Source organism: Monomorium pharaonis, chromosome 5, assembly GCF_013373865.1.
Source record: "Monomorium pharaonis isolate MP-MQ-018 chromosome 5, ASM1337386v2, whole genome shotgun sequence".
NCBI classification, from domain to species: Eukaryota; Metazoa; Arthropoda; class Insecta; order Hymenoptera; family Formicidae; genus Monomorium; species Monomorium pharaonis.
Genome location: NC_050471.1, coordinates 17,744,535 through 17,762,846, shown reverse-complemented (window position 1 = coordinate 17,762,846; position 18,312 = coordinate 17,744,535). Strand labels below are relative to the sequence as shown.

At 33.5% G+C, this 18,312-nt stretch overlaps 1 protein-coding gene across 1 annotated transcript in view; it reads left to right on the top strand.

Moving 5' to 3' along the window:
* The window catches only part of LOC105828650 (potassium/sodium hyperpolarization-activated cyclic nucleotide-gated channel 1-like), a 55,151-nt gene that overhangs the window by 16,268 nt on the left and 20,571 nt on the right, over positions 1-18,312 (top strand). The window contains exon 8 of the mRNA XM_036287050.1: positions 11,841-11,962. Coding sequence (XP_036142943.1) covers positions 11,841-11,962 — 122 coding nt within the window. The remainder of the gene's footprint in view (positions 1-11,840; positions 11,963-18,312) is intronic.

Sequence of the window (18,312 nt, the reverse complement as noted above, 5' to 3'; positions counted from 1 at the left end):
CTCTTATGTTACTTTATTCCTCCATAGACAAAATACGTAATCGTACATAGTTTCAAAAAAATCGGAGGTCCGACATTTTGAAATTTCACCTTTTAAAAATATTATTTAATAATATTGCTGTCCGAATATTATTAAAATATTAAAAAAACATTTATTAACCCTTTGCAGCATGGTGGTCGATATCGACTACTTATCTTGAAGTCATTTTTTTAATTTTTTGAACACCAAATACTGCATTTTATTATTTTTTCTTGTAATTTAACTTTAGTAAGAGTAGTATTTGGTAGGGTGATATTTTCCTTTATTATTAATTAATTTTGTTATGTAAATAAATAAAATATAAAAAAGAGTGCTTTTTTCACAAAAAATTCATGTCAGAATAAAAGAAAAATCATGAAACCGCGAAAATCAGATATAGGGGTTTTTTAGGTCGCTGATTACAAATTTGCCATCAGATTTCAATGATTCTTTTTCAAAATAGCGAATCCAATATAACGACTCACGATTTTTAGTATTTTTTATTGGTTTTTGAGCTTCGAGTGGTAATGGATGTCGCTTCAGAAATCTGGCTAGTAGGAAAGAGGGGCCGGTTCTAACTACGGGGCTCCGAAGGAGGGTGAGGGGCGTGGGATATTTGTGGGGAGGGGGATGATGTCACGGGGGTATTTGCGGGGACGGGAATGACGTCACGGGGGTGACGTCACGGGTGGTCACGGGAGGGGTCACGTGGGGGATATTGCTTATCAGTATAAACATATCAAAGTAAACACCATGCAAAATGTAACTTGATATAAACATAGATAAAGCGCTATGACTCAAAGCATCGACGTGTTCTATTTTCTTACCGGGTTTATGCACAATTTTAAAGTTGTAAGATTGTAATCGAATAATTCAACGCGAAGTTCTTGGATTTAAATTAGCTTTTTCCACGGCCAATACAACTGCTTGGCAGTCAGTGACTATTGTGAAACGAATCCCATATAAGTAAATACGAAATCTTTCGATGATCTTGACTATAGGGAGCATTTCCAATTTATATGAATGATACCTTGCTTCCGTGTAATTATTCACGTGACTATAATATGCGACTGGTGTTAATTGACCAGAGTCTTGACGCTGCATTAATATGGCCACTGTTGCTATTGCTCTAGCGTCTGTGTGTAATTCAGTTTGCCTATTCGGATCATATAGTTGTAACATCGGGTAAGAAATGAGAGTGTCTTTGAGTTTATTGTAGGATTTTGACAATGATCGTTAAAATTAAAAATAGAATCCTTTTTTAGCAAGAATATAAAGATTTTGAAGTAACGGCAAAATTAGGGATAAATTTCCGAAAGTAATTTACCAGTCCTAGGAAATGTTGAGTTTCATTTACATTTCTTGATTCTGGGAAGTTTTTAATTGCGGCAACATGTCGGTCGCTGAATGTAATTTCTTGGTTGGAAATGACATAACCGAGATATTCTATCTCCTTTTTGAGAAACAAGCATTTTGGGTAATTGACGTCAAAGGAATAGATTTTAAATAATTTTAAACATTTATGAAGAACCTCTAAGTTTTGCTCTTTCGTCTCAGATGGTATTAATATGTCATCAATGTAGATCAAGATTTTACTCTCTCTCTAATTAATGGTTGTAGTATTAAAAGAAGTCTCTTTTGAAATTCAGCAGGTGATTATGAATAACGAAACGGCAATTTTTAAAATTCATATTGCGCGTCGGGAATGGCGAAAGAAAAATACTTACAAGTAAACGGAAGTGTCACTCTCCGATTTTAATGAAACTTTACACATTTGTAGAACTATGAAAAATATTTCACACGTATTTTTTTTTATTGGCCAAGGTTCACTCTGAGGGGTGAAAACTATCCCTTAAAGGTAAAAGCTATATTTGATATATCAGGTAGAATAAGCGGAAAGTTTTAGAAAATAAAATATTTACTGGGTGTCGCTGAAGAAAAATCTTATGTTAAAAGTGTGAAATTCAAAATGGCCGATCCAATATGGCGTCCAGATTCATCAAAATTTTTATTATTTTTCGTGAAAATGAGTAAATTAGAAATTCTTGTAGAATAGGCTTAATATTATTAAGTAATAATATAAAAACAGGCTTCATCAATTTCGGCTCCGGAGACGCAGTGGGGCTCCTTTCCCCCACTCTCAAACGCTAATACTCCCTCTACATCGGTAGAAGACACGTACGTGCTAACAATAAAGCGCTTAACGATACTTTGTGTCTCTGAGCCTAGAGGGGGAAGCATTGCGTCTCCGAAGCCGAAGTTGATGAAGCCTGTCCTAATATTATTACTTAATAATATTAAGCCTATCCTACAAGAATTTCTAATTTACTCATTTTCACGAAAAATAATAATAAAAAAAAATTTTGATAAATCTGGACGCCATATTGGATCGGACATTTTAAATTTTACACTTTTAACATAAAATTTTTCTTCAGCGACACCCAGTAAACATTTTACTTTCTAAAACATTCCACTTATTCTACCTGATATATCAAATATAGCTTTTACCTTTAAGGGGTAATTTTCACCCCTCGAAATGAACCTTGGCCGATAAAAAAAAACGTGTAAAATACTTACAAATGTGTAAAGTTTCATTAAAATCGGAGAGTGACACTTCCGTGTTTACTTGTTAGTGTGATCCGGGTGGATATCAACAGAGTGAAAGCTTTCCTTTAAGTCTAATAACGTAAATACATTCATATTGGCTAATCTCGTTAAACAGCTTTCAATCTGCGGGAAAGGATATTTTTGCTTTTCCACTCTCGAATTTAGTAGGCGTAAATCTATACAAAGCCTTATTTATCCTAAGCGTTTTCTAACAGGTACTATGCATGCATAGGCTTGCTAGATTAAAAATCAGAAAAGCCAAACACAGCTGTTAATTTAGCCGGACATTTTAGCCTAAAACCCGGACAGTATTTTTTTATTTTAAAAAACAGCATTTATTACGTTTGTTTGATATGAAGTGCTAGCACGCGCGCGCACGCACGCACGCACGCACGCACGCACACACACACGCACACACGCACGCACGCACGCACACACACACGCACACACACACACACACGTCTTCGTCTTCCGTACCCAAGAATGAAGGTATCTGTGAAGACAATAGAGTAACAGCCTGTGCTGGTGGTATTGTAGCCAGCATTGGTAGCTGCAGTCCAAATGGGAAGTTCGAAGTGGACGATGGACGTTACCCCCATACTGACATGTCTGTGGGTATGTTGACTTATTTTCGGTATTACTGGCTTTTTGTGATATATTAGAGTAGCTTGATACGTCAGTTCTAACATTCAGCAGCAAAGGATGTGCCATATTCTGTGCCATATTGTAGTTGGCTTCTTAGGAGGATTGGTGCCTGCAAATAAACTGTATTTAGTCTTTGTATAGATATACTTGATTGCGTTGTTAATTAAGCAGTAAGCAAATCCAGTTTTTGTAAAAGGGCTTGTATTTGCCTTTCAAGGTCCTTTTCGTACCGTGATTTTTGCTGAGGAGGGGAACAATCCTTCTCATTTTCCTTTGTTATTCGAATTAGGGTAGAATCCTCTTCATTGTGATCCTCTCCTTTGTCCTTCATTCATCATTGAAGATAAAATTACGGCAGCCTCCTGTCGCCTGTAATATGCTTGAAGGGCGTCGACGCAAGCGAGCTTGCTGTATTCATCTGGCAACCCATATTCCTTAAATTTATCCTTGAGTTGATGCAGGGTGAGGTTTTTTAAAAGTTCCGCTTCCATTTTCTCGCGATCTCGTTGATTCCGAGAGAGATGCGTACAAACACACACGAACACGTTGCCAAGATGGCGGACGAGCGTTAGCACTACGACTGCACGAATGATTGAAAGTAATACCCGTACTTCCGCGTATAAAATAAACACGAAAGAGGGATAACTTTCGTCGGAAAGCCCGGACACGAAAGGGATAACAAAACTGCGCGACTATCACGCGGTCAAAAACTGACTCGAATAAGGGAACCGTGTGTATCCCACTTCTGAATTCTGTAAGGGATGGCTTGGAGGGATTTGAAATAAATGTGAGGACTGTCAGAGTGGCGGGAAAGCAGGGATTTGTAAAGAGGGTACACGGTTATACTCGAGGCAGTATTTTTCGGAAGAACGTTTATTCTACGTCTTAACACTGTTTTGGCTTATTACTAAGTGCTAATGGCGCGTGGCCCCTTCTTCCTCCTCCTGTATGGCGGCGCTAAGAGCGCGTATCATAGCCAATGAGAACGAGAGATCGTCTCATCCAATACGGGATCGCATATAACGGTGGTGTGTTGAACTAGGAATACATGAACGCTTCATGTGATCTAGATGTGAACTGCAAGATATGGTCGGAGTTCTTAGCCAATATCTTACAAAAATAATATATTCACGCAGGGGTGACCGTACCGCACCGTCATTTGGGCATAGCAAACCTACGCGGACCCGAGCTCATTCAATGCGGACAAACACGTACACATAAACATATACACATACACTCATCCATAACTGACCCATCTACATATATACGACACATACACATACACACATCTACATAACATTCAGTGTGGTAAAATCAGCGAAAGTGTACGAGAGAAGGCCCAGTGTTACACGTGCCGTATATCTGAAGAAGATCTGGCACATTAAGCTCTCAAAACAAACAAAAAATAATATATTTTTCATTATAATGCAGACATACCTTGTAGAGATGTGAATATTTCAGATTGACTAAATTGATCAGTCAATCTGTATGTAATATCTCGTGATAAACGGAAATGCATAATAAAGTCTATATTATTATAATTTCGAATAATATTTTCTACATATTTCTGTACTTTTATATGATGTATTCTTTGAATTATTCCAAATATTGAATGAAAAAATCGTAATGGATTAAAATCTAAAATGTAGTAAGCTTAGAATTTTCTAGAACGTTCATTTTGCCAACAATTAATAATTACTTACAATTAGTAACATTACTGTCTTCATCTTCCTCCAAAATTAGTTCCATTAATGGTTGGATTTGAAAAATATTTCTTCATCTGAAGAATCATTTAATAATTCTAAATTATCAACTTCGCAAGCGTGAAGCGCCATTATTAGTTTTGTACTTAAAAGCACCCGTGCTGTTCTTGTCCGTACTACCCAGTTCTAGTGCAGTCCCAGTGTAGCGAAAAAAACGAACCTCTAGTATCATGAACTCGGATGTGGTAGTTGTCCGTTTTGGGTCAATACATGTAAGTAATTTACCCGGGGATGGACGACTTTGTGAGAAAATTAATCTTCACCGAAAAGATAATGAATTCTGTAAGTTCTATAACGAGGGTCAGATTTCTTAATAATTTTGAAATGAGGGAAATCAATTTCAAAGTCTATCTTCTCGAGTTTATAATTTCGATTGAATTTGTCGACTGATTTCTATTTAACGATTTTTGATTGAACCTGATTAATTTGATTAGGAGGATCAATAAGTTTATATTTATTTATTTGAATTAACCCCAAGAAGTTTATCTAATTCAATCATTAATAAAAATGGATCTTGATTTGAACTGAGAGCTTGTTTAATTTGATATTTTAATCTTTTAATTTTAACATGTTTTCCACCTCTCTTTGGCATCTGTAGTAGGAACTAATTTTAAGGTTTTTGTTGCCACACTATTGGCCGAAACAGAGTTCAGGCAAACCGTTGCTACACTAATGTCAGCGACAATACCCGAAGAATCTATCTCTACGCTCTTGGGGGCAACAGAAAATTGTATCTAGAACTCTTGCTACACTATTGGCAGCGACAGAAATTGATTAAGTCTATTTAAGTAAATATTTACAAATTTTAAAACTAATTACTTTTATTAAGATTATATTTCGAATCAACAAACCGAACTAAAATTTAGTTGCTCATAGTAAGTCCGCTAAGGACTGCGATACGAGATCGCTCGAGTTTAAAGGTCACAACAACCCCAGACCAACTGATTAACTGTCGAACTAACCCAAGTTACCATAAGCAAAGAGAGACTTAATAGACTATAGACTGACAAGCGTTTTGATTCCCTCATATTTATATCTAAATACTTATACATTTTTCCCCTACTTAATTTTATTTTCTAGTGGGGGAGGAAGGTTTTGTCTCAGGATGTAACCCTATGCTCGATCGATTCTGTCTCTGATACTGATTCCCCATCTGGTATCATCAGTAACCAGATAAGGAATCAATATTCTTCTATTGTTCATCGCATTCCAACATTCGAACTGAATTTAAAATAATTGTTGCAATTTAAGTTTAGATGTTCCCGCGTACGTTACACTAGCACTTCGCAATGATCCATGAACACTTTATGCTCATGAATACATATTTGTTATAGATCAGTTCAATAGATGTCAGAAACATGAAACGTATAGTTAAATAATATTTATAAATAAATATAAATCTACGGTTTTTTTACTGGTTTTTAGCAATGCGAAATAACATGTGGAATAACTTATAAAAATATGTTTTTGTTCTGTTCTTTTGATAAAGCTAAATTATATCCCAGACAGCACACAATATTTATAAAATATTTACAAAATATTTATAATATTTATTTAAATATTTTATAAATATTTATCCAAATATTTTATAAATATTTTTGTGGTCTTAGATTTGACAGATATCATAAAGATTTATCATAAATATTATAAAAATATTTATGAAATATTTATAAATATTTACAAAATATTACTTGTACAAATCTTTATTTTTTATTTACCATAAATATTGTATAAAATATTATCTGGAGAGGAGGTGAATAGCCAGAGAAGTGAAAGAAGGGAGTGATAAGCCCGATTCATAAGAAGGGAGACAATTACAGAGGTCGAGAATTACAGAGGAGTAACATTGATGAATACAGCGTATAAGATATATGCAATGATTCTGGAACAGAGGATAAGAGCAAAAGCAGAATGTATGAAAATGTTTCCAGAGACACAAGCGGGGGTTAGGAGAAGAAGGAGCTGCATAGACAACATTGTAGCACTAAAATGCGCAGCGGAGAAGAGACTACAGAGGAAGGGAGACAAGCTATACGTTTTCTTCGCAGATTTGAGAGCAGTCTTTGACAGGGTAAATAGAGGGAAGTTATGGCACGCTATGATAAGACGGGGAGTGAGGAGGATCTTGGTGGAGAGAGTGAAGGAAATATATTTACAAGGAGACGAAAAACACAGTCAGGAAGAAGGAAATACGAAGGAGTTTTGAAAAAAAAAGGAGTACGAGAAGAGTGTCCATTAAGCTCGCTTCTCTTCATCCTGTTCACGGCAGACTTAGAGGAATATCTGAGAATAGAACAAATAGGAGAAACAACAATTGGTAGGAAGAGATGGTTTTCGCTCGCATATGCAGATGATGTGGCAATAATAACGAAAACGAGGGAAGAGATGCATACAGCACTAAAAAGGATGGAAAACTATTTGAAGAAGAAAGACGTGGAACTTAATGTGGAAAAGTCGAAAATGCTTGTATTCAAAAGGACGAAAGGAGAAAAATGTGTGGAGATGGAGAGGAAAAGAAATTAAAGAGGTAAGAACATACAAATACTTAGGATGTACATTTCAATGCAACAATAAGGACGAACAACATGTAAAGGACGTAATACGACGAGGGATGGCAGCAATGGCACAAGTATAGAGCATAGGAAAGAGAAAATTTAGAGGAAATATTAAGAGGAGATTGATAATGTTTAACGTAAAATGGTAAAGACTATAGCACTGTATGAAATGGAGGCATGGGATTGGAGTGACTGAGTCGTAAAGAAGTAGAAAGATTACAAGAAAAGTATCTAAAATGGATAATAAAATAGGATTGAATAGGTGCACACTAGCATATATTGTGAGAGAAGAAATGAAGATTGACAAAATAAGAATAGAAATTGGTATGAGAGCAATGAAGCATGAGGAAAAAATGAGAAAAGCGGAACCAGGTTCGATAGAGAGAGATGGGGAAAGAATGGGAACAAACAAACTGGGAAAAGAAAGGAAAGAAGCACTAGAAAGAGGCGGCATAGAAAGATGGGAAGGAGAGGCGAGAAAAGAGAAGGGAGAGGAGGTAATAGAGAAATGGAAAAAGTTGATGGAAGAAAAAGAAAGGGAAGAGAGGATACAAAGAATTAAAAGGTCAAGGTACTTTAAGGACTATGACAAATGGAGGATGGACAAGCCACCTAAGTATATTAAAAAAGGAGGAAAAAAGAGAGAATGACAGAAATAGCTAGATTCAAATACGGAAATAAATTTAGAGCAAATAGATTCTGGGAGGAAGAAGAAAAAAGATTATGCAGGATGTGTAAAGAAAAACTGGAGACGGTGGAACATGTGATTAAAGAATGCAGATGGACAGCAAGAGAAGAGAGAAGAATGGAGAATTATGAAGAACAATAGGAAAGCCGTCCGTCCAAACATAAAAAAGATAATAAGAATAAAAGAAGAAAAGGGAAAGGAAGAAAGATGTAACAAGAAGTAAAGCGTAGAAGCAATGAATTTAAAAATGTATAAATATATGTAATTTAGATAGTGAGAGTTTTGTAAATAGTACCCAGGTAGCAAGCCCACGTCATTTTGACGTCCCAAAATGGTCATATCTGGTCATATGTCGTCAAAATGACCATTTTTTTACATGACCTAAAATTGACGTCATGATGACGTCATTTCGAAGTCATATTTCAGTCATGATCTGATGATTATTTTCCCAGACAGCACATCCAAAATCGGGACATAAAGACGTCATTAAGACGTATTTTAGACACACTCTAAAGCGGTGTCTATACAATGAGATTTAAGGCGTAAAGCATAAGTATATTATATAAGCATATTATATTCAACTTTAAGAGAACTTTTTTAAGAAAACATTTAGATATCTTGGAAATAATTTCAAAATGGTCAAATTAACCAATTGAACGCTTCAAAGTCTTAGTGCTAAATAGATCGCAATTTCTATCAAATTATAAAGGTTATGGAAAAAGTTAAATTTAACAATGAAATTAATAAGTAAATAAGTTAATGCTATTTATTTTTAATATGTTTTGCAAAATTTAATTGCTTTTATAAAAAATAATATAATTGCGACAGTTTATAACATATAGGTATATGTAGACAATAACAAGTACCCATATCGATGATTCAAACTGGCGTAGCAAATAGAGTACAAGGTTTGTAACCCTAAGGTCCCGGGTTCAAAACCTACCACCGGCAAGTAAGAATAAAATAAAATAATATAATTTAAATTTAATTAATTAATAAAAATTTGTCCCAAATTTAGTACGTACTGTTGATAAAAATAATAAAAAAAAATGAAATTTTTTTTTATTTTTTAATCTCTAGTTGCATTTTAAAGATATCCGATTTAAGAAATCTTTTAGATATTATATAGTTTCATGATATCTTTCTGTTCTCAAAAAACGACGCATTGGTTAACATTCTGACATTATATGTTATCTTTTAGAAGTCTCTTTATGTTATCATTTTCAGAAACAGGATATCTTTTAGAGATCTTTTTGACAACATATTGTTCACGTCATTCTATGACGTCAAAATACGGTACATTTCATGACGTCAGGAATTTGTGACATTCGACCGTCATTTTAACATCATAAGGGCGTCATTTCGTGACGTCAAGAATAGTCAGTAAATGACCATTTTGGGACGTCAAAATGACGTGAGCTTGCTACCTGGGTAAAGAATAGGAATAAGTATGAGATGAGACACATGTAGAATCGATGTAAAAACAGAAAGTCTCCCAAAACCCGAGAGGAAGGGTTAAATAAATAAAACTATAACTATACTACTATATTACTACTAAAAATATTTAGTCTATATTTTAATAATATGTTGAATAAAGATTTTTTTCTTCGTGTATATAAAATATGTGTAAAATATTTATATAATATTTTGAAAAAATAAATATTAATAAATATTTATAAATATTTATAAATATTTATCATAAATATTGTGTGCTGTCTGGGATAATTCTAAATATAGAGATTGATGGTGATTAATATAGTCTTTGGATTCAATAGTTTTTTTTATGTTTTTTATATATGTTTATATGCTGGATTATGTTCATACAAATTAATAAAAAATAAACACATAAAATCCAAATCATTATATTTGCTAACCGAGAAGCAGGATCGAATTAATACGTCATAATAACATCACGGAATAACGGCGAAAAATAGGACCAAAATATTACGTCATAAAGACGTCATTAAATAACGTCAATATGTCGTCATTTAAATGTCATGGTCGCATTTTGGTGATAGGACGTCATTCGTACCAATATGACCAAAATTTGACGTCAAAATGACTTGTCTTTGCTACTTGAATATGTACTATATTACAAAAAATACATTAAAATTGGTATACTCATCTATTGTCTTTGTATAAGTGCAGTTATAAACAATATAAAAACAATATTTCCGAACTTCAATTATGGACTTTTTTTATATAGAAAACTTAAAAAATTTTATGCAAATAACCAAACCGCCTAGCAACAATCCTACAATTATTATATTCAGCGCAGATTTTGTTCCGTTTCTTCAACGCCGATAATTTGATGATAATATTGCGCTCGGTTTCTGCTACGAATTTATCATCAAATTGCATTGCATAGACCATAGAGCCTATTAGTTTTGGTTATTAATATAAAAAATGGTAATTGACAAGAACTCCAATAATTTCTAATAATAAAACAAAAGAAAAAGCGGACCGTAAAGAGTCAGTTCTGTTATTTGTGCGGAAGATGAAACCCAAGACAACATTTGCTCAATATGATTTTCTGTAATTAAAGATACTAGAAGATATTTGTCTTGAGTTTTATCTTGCGCACAAATAACGGCGCTGAATCTTTACGGCCTGCTTTTTCTTCTGTTTTGGCTATTACTTTATTGCTTGGGTATCGATCATGTAATTTTTCCTCTAGGGCGAAAACATAAAAAGTGAAAAGTTTCATGTTACTGTCTCTTTTTATTCAACACCAATAGAAAAAGTGTAATTATGTGAAACTTTTCACTTTTCACGTTTCCGCCCTAAGAAAAAATATCGATGAAAGATTACATGATCGATGAATGTCTTATATGTAATCATTTATATTTATTTTAACGCAACGTTAAATGAATATAATACTTAGCATAACGATATTTTTAACTTTTATGTGACTACAGTTTTACTACCTAGGTAGCAAAAGTAGAAGGTACAACGGTGTGCAAGTTTGCAGTGTACAACTTTGCGGTGTACAAATTTTACGTGCCCAATTGCACGGTGTATATTTTTATCGTGTCCAAATTGTAATTTATCCAGAATTTATTTTTCCTGTGTACAAAATTACTGTGTCCAAAATTCCTGTGTCGAAATGAACCGTGTCCATTTGAAACGTGTACATTATTTTGTGTCCATTTGCACCGTGTCCATTTGCACTGTGTCCAATTGTACTGTGTCCAAGTAAAGGCCACTTATATTTTTCGTTACATTTGTGTTCTACAAAATTATTTAATTCTTGCACAATGAATTTATCAACAAATGCTTGCCAAAAACTATTCCTAATAGGATAGATATAGAATGCTTTTTGGCAAGCATTTGTTAATAAAGTCATCGTGCAAGAATTAAAATAATTTTGTAGAATACAAATATAGTGAAAAATAAATGGCGTCTTCATTTAATTCTAATTGTCAGATATTATTCGCGGTATAGTTGTACCTGTCTACTCTTGCTACTTGGGACTATTCTATTAGATGCATTTTTTATTTCTGAATATTATTCGTTTTAAAAAACTACAAGTTTTGATTTCAATGATAAGTTGATTTATCATAGATTCATTGAAGCTGATTATATATCTAAAGGACGACGTAATTTATGAAGCCGGCATTGAAAGTGATTGCATGTATTTTATAGCTAGCGGAACCGTCGCACTGATCACATTCTCCGGTAAAGAAGTGAGTGACAATATTTCATAATACCTACTAAATTAAAAAAGTAAACGGGCTGTAAAGAGTCAGCGTTGTAGTTCTTGAGTGAGAAATTCAATATATATCTCTATACGTGTCACTACAAAGAATTACAATTATACGTAAACGTTTTGGCTTTCAATTTGAGCCATGTTCAGTACAACAAGTTGTAAAAGCATTCAGTATTTTATATTGATTGCGATCCAGAGCTAAATTTAATCAACATAACCGATTCCATAGCCGGATGGAGAAGCTAAATTGTAACAATAATAGCACTTAATTAAAAAACAAGATTAGATCAACATGAAACTGAACTCAGGACCATATAACGTCTTCATTGCAAAAAAGTCAATTAGAAAAATAAAAAACGTAGAGAAAAAACGTGTATGAATCGTGTAGTAATTATATAAAATAATTAAATTAGAATAAAATTAAAACTAAAAAAACAAAAATTTGAAACTTCAAATACTTTAAAAACTTTGTACCAAAGACACAAACATTGTTTATTTGTTATTAATAAAAGATAAACACTTGACATAGTAAATCAATTTAAAGGTCGAGACTATTATCTTGTTTCTTTGTGTATAACATTTCGGATTATTAAACAATTTTTTAAGTTGTTTTCAATATTCAAAATTTTTACTTCCTAATTAAAATTATGATTATAATGGATCCAATGGTCAGTAATCACAGAATGTGAGTTGTGGTATTTTGTCTTATACATTTTTTAAGTTTCTTTATTCTTGCTTTTACTTTTCGACATGTCTGACCCACATGAAAAACATCACAACTTTTATAATTTATTTTATATACAACATTCTTTTTGATACTGTAGGTAGTGAATCTTTTTGTACTTTTATATATCTTCACAATTTGTTTAGACATCCTATATAAAAAAAGACATCTTTAATTTTGTATTTTTTATAAGAAATTAATATATTCTAAATTTCTCAGAATTAGTATGTGTATGTGACATAATGAACCATGGAAATCTTTTTTGTATTCAAAATTGTACTTTTTTTATGTTGTGATTTTTTTCTTTTATTAATTAAATACTCTAGCTTATGCTAATCGTTTCAAAAATAAATATCAAATGATAATTGTTTTACAATAAAATGTTAATAATTAATTTCAAGTTTGTTTCATGCAATTTTAAAAGTAAAAAATATCGGTTTACTCACTCATAACCCAATAATTGTGCCTCTTTTTTGTAAAAGAGAGTGCTAAAATGTAAAATTTAAAAACCTCTCAGAAAAAGTAGGTTTCTGATACCAATTAAATTTAATACAATCATTTATAACGAATATTGTTGTGTCTAAGAAATTAATTTTGTCTTTTCCAATTGATAAAATATATTATATATATTTATAAACTGTAATCTAGAATGAACAGTGTTAAATTTAGTTAAAACATAATGCATAACAGTTGAAGGTGCAGCCATTAAAATATCATGTATATAGCGTGAGTAAAATAAAACCGAAAAATTGAATGTACACTGCCCGACGACAATTCGTTTCTAGTACGGAGTAAGATCGGTATTCATAGTTGGTCTTATATTTAAGATCATCTTAAATAATATCTTAAGATGCCATGAGCCAATCACAAATCCATATTAGCATCTCAAGACAATGCTTGAGACGATCTTGCAATAAGATTCGACTATGAATACTAGCCTATGAGTAAAGATGTACGTGAGTAGAAAAGATCTTCGTGAAACAAAAATGGTCCCGTTTTTAGATCCCTATTGGGAGGATATCCGCTAAAAGGAATGGATAATAATCCATAGTTGCCATTTGCAATAATTAACCTTACCCGATCAGTCCGGCTGTATCTCAGTTCGTTTACCTGTATTTATAATATTGTGAAATGGCATGTTGGATACGTAGATGTACCACAAAAAGTGAAAAAAAGATGCTTCCAAAAAGAAAAATCTTTTTACAGCTTGCACAGGAAAAATGTTAAATAATTGACGTGACAGTGAAGTTGCTGCAAGAGGTACTTTTAATAAAACAAATCGAATCTGTGAGTTGTATTTTTAGAAAGATAACATTATCAAAAAAGATATCTTTCATATGGCAAACAATACAACTATTATGGATTATGGTGCAACGTAAGATATCAAAGTTGAAAGGAGATGCTGTTCTGTTTTTCCACAAGTGGTTGTGTACTGTAATATATTAAATACCATTAATAAGGAGAAATTAAAATAACAGAATAAAGGAACGAGCATAATAAATCAAATAAAGAATACTGTTAATTGTTCCGTTTCCGTGCCACCTTTATGTGAAGCAGAGAATCCTATTTCACACCACAAACAAAATTATCCAGCAAAATAAGTCGCATCTGTAAATTGCAGTTTTCAGAAAGATGACATTATGTCTTCCTTTCTCTCTTTCTCTCTCTCTTTACAAATGATGACCATGGATTCTTTCAGCGGATTCCCTCCTAATTAGGGATCTAAAAACGGGGTCACTTTTGTTATTCAAACGCTATAAAGATCGAATTCCTCTACACTTACTCCGTAGTTTCTAGAGAGTGGCACTCGTTTGCCCACGTCAATATTGGCCACGATTCCGATTGACCACGGGGCAGATTGGCCACGTCAATAATAGCCACGCCAATATTGCTCACACATCAATATTGGCCACGTCAATAATGGCCACGCATAATATTGCCCACGTCAATAATGGCCACTTCGATATTGGTCACGCGTTAATATTACCCACGTCAATAATCGCCACGCGTAATATTGCCCACGTCAATAATGGCCACGTCAATATTGACCACGCGTCAATATTGGCCACGTCAATATTGGCCGCATCAATATTGATCAAACGGACACAATTATTGAAGTTAAGAAACCGGCGTTTATAAGGATCTCATTTAAAGAGATAGGAGTGGAAGAAGTGGAAAGGAGAAGGGAAGAGGAAAACAGTTGATATATGGGTTGGGAAAGGGAAGAAAAGGAAAAGCAAAGGAGAGATAGATGGGAAAAGATAACGAAGTTAAGGTACAATAGATGATATAGGGAAATATTAGGTGCGCAAAAAAGTTCTGGATTTTTTTATGCAAAATTCAACCTTTACTTAAAAATAATCAAAAATATATTAATTAGTGAAATATTCTTCATTTTCATCAATGACTTTTTGCCATCTGTTGAGCAGCTTGCGAATTCTCTGATAATAGAAGCTCACTGGCTACGAAACAATAAAGTCATCAATGCATTATCGTATTTCTTCAATTGTCACGAAGGCCCGTATTCATAGTCGAGACTTATTTCCAAGACCGTCTTAAGACGCCCTCTAATTTCATAGTCAATAAATGAGCAAAGACTTGAGCATAAGCTCAAGTTGTAACTTGTTGAAGATGATCTTATTTCAGAACGCTTTAATATGTTTCATAAACGTATCTTGTTTGACATAAGCATAGACTTAAGATAATCTTATTTGTTATGTATTCATAATCATTTAAAATCGCCTTATTTGACATATATATTGCCAAATAAAATGATCTTCACCAAGTTGTGTCAGAAGGTGACTTAAGCAAAAAGTAGTTTATGTCTTAACTAATAATGGATTTGGAAGATCTTATAAATCTTGACATTCAAAATATGAAAGAAGAGGAAGAGGGGATGCAATTGCGTGCTCCTAAACGGTACATGCGTGATGCAAAAAATCCGTTTAAATTTTATAATGGAACAGAATTTAAACGGAGGTTTCGTTTCTCAAAAGACTCAATTATGTTTGGTATTTTGCCATTAATAGGAGAAGGACTTGCAAAAATTAATAATCGCGGTTTACCAATAACTCCTGTAATGCAATTGCTAGTCTGTTTACGATTTTATGCAACAGCAAGTTTTCAGGTTTGTAATAAAATTATATCATATTTTAATTCAGTTCGCAATTAAAATATTACTACAAGGTTATTTAAAATCTAATTTTGCGGAATTATATGACAATAAACTTAATAAAAAATTAGATTACGGATCCATAACTGATGAAACTTACAAATTAGAAATACATTATGAATTATAATCATAATGATTATTGTTTTTCAGATACATTAAAAGGTAACAAAATAGAAAGTAATAGGTGTAATGCAAACAGCAGGTAATATATATTTATATTACATTTATCATATAAATTAGATGTAAAATTTTAAATAAAACATTTATAAAAAAACAAAATTTATATAACAAAAAAATAAAATAAAATGAACAAAATATATATAATAAAAATAAACATAAAATAATTCTTTATCAGTTTAATATTTTTATTATTTTACAGTCAACCCAATATATCTAATAGTAAATGATATTAAAAATATAAAAAAATTAGATGGACTTAATATGTCCATTAAAGATTTATTAAAAGGAATACAACATCCTAATAAAAGAAAAACAGAAGGAAAATCATCACAAATAAATTAAATTATTTAATGCATCTTTTAAAAATTTAAAAATATAACTATAAATATATTGACTTTAAATTTTAAAATAATAAAATTTAAAGTCAAAACTTATATATGTAAAAAATGATTACAATAAAGTTAGTCACTCGTATGGTTATACTAAAATTTTATTTATAAATATTTTTAATCAACAAATGTGTGTCAATTAATATATAATAAATATATTTCTATTGCAAAAACAAAATAAAAGGATTACATTTAAAAAATTGAAGAATATACCCATACAGCACAAAGCTCCGATTAAGCTCCCAGGGAGTTCATTTTGCTGAGCTCCCGAGAAGCTTACAAAACTTGACAGAACAAGCTCCCAGGGAGTTCGTTTTATTGAGTTTCCGAGAACCTTACAAAATTCGACAAAACAAGCTCCCAGGGAGTTCATTTTGCTGAGCTCCCGGGGAGCTTATAAAATTCGACAAAACAAGCTCCCAAGAAGTTCATTTTGCTGAACTCCCGAGAAGTTTACAAAATTCGACAAAACAAGCTCCCAGGGAGTTCACTTTGCTGAGCTCCCGAGAAGTTTTCAAAATTCGTCAAAACAAGCTCCCAGGGAGTTCACTTTGCTGAGCTCCCGAGAAGTTTACAAAATTCGTCAAAACAAGCTCCCAGGGAGTTCGTTTTGTTGAGTTTCCGAGAAACTTACAAAATTTGACAAAACAAGCTCCCAGGGAGTTCGTTTTGCTGAACTCCCGGGGAGCTTACAAAATTCGACAAAACAAGCTCCCAAGGAGTTCATTTTGCTGAGCTCCCGAGAAGCTTCCAAAATTTGACAGAACAAGCTCCCAGGGAGTTTGTTTTGCTGAACTCCCGAGAAGTTTACAAAATTCGACAAAACAAGCTCCCAGGGAGTTCGTTTTGCTGAGTTTTCAAGAAGTTTACAAAATTTGACAAAACAAAAACTCCCAGAGATTGAACATATCAGGTAAATTAATGTACTGCATGTATAGTCATATAGCCGCGAGTAGTTCGCAAGATCGCCACTAGGCGAAGGCACGGCGCTCCTCCTTCTTGTGAGAACATTTACTCCAAAAGGCTTATAAAAGAAAACCATCACTCACGGCTTACCTAGCAGTTAGTACTTCACTAGCAGCAAAGTGTAATATATATTGTTTTTGTTACACGAAGAGAGTTCGTGGGCCTTCGCAACTCAGAGAGAGCTTCCAAAAATTGAAAAAATATAAAAATAAAATTTTTTCCGGCAGCTCCTATGTCCGCTTTTAAGAACTCCCTGAGAGCTTTATTTAAGCTCGCAGGAAGTTCAGAAATAATGTTTTAAGAACTCCCTGCGAGCTTCAAAATAATTCCCGTGAAGCTTCTATATAAGCTCCCTGATAGCTTCATCTAAGCTCTCAGGGAGCTCCCAAAAACGGACATAAGAGCTTCCGGGAAGCTTATATAGAAATTTCCCGAGAATTATTTTGAAGCTCGCAGGAAACTCTTAAAACAATTTCTGAAATCCTTGCAAGCTTAGAGGGTGACCTCCTTTTGGACACGTAACGATTGGACACCGCTCGATTGGACACGCACGATTGGACACGGCTCGATTGGACACCGCTCGATTGGACACCGCTCGATTGGACACGCACGATTGGACACGCACGATTGGACACGGCTCGATTGGACACCGCACAATTGGACACCACACGATTGGACACCGCACGATTGGACACCGCACGATTGGACACCGCATTATTGGACACCGCATTATTGGACACCGCACGATTGGACACAGCACGATTGGACACCGCATTATTGGACACCGCAGTCTTCTAGTGAATAACATTTATATATCATATGACAGATTATCTAAGCTTAGAAATATCTGGCAGAAAAAAGCTTCGATTTGCCAGAAAAAAAATTGAATTTTAAAT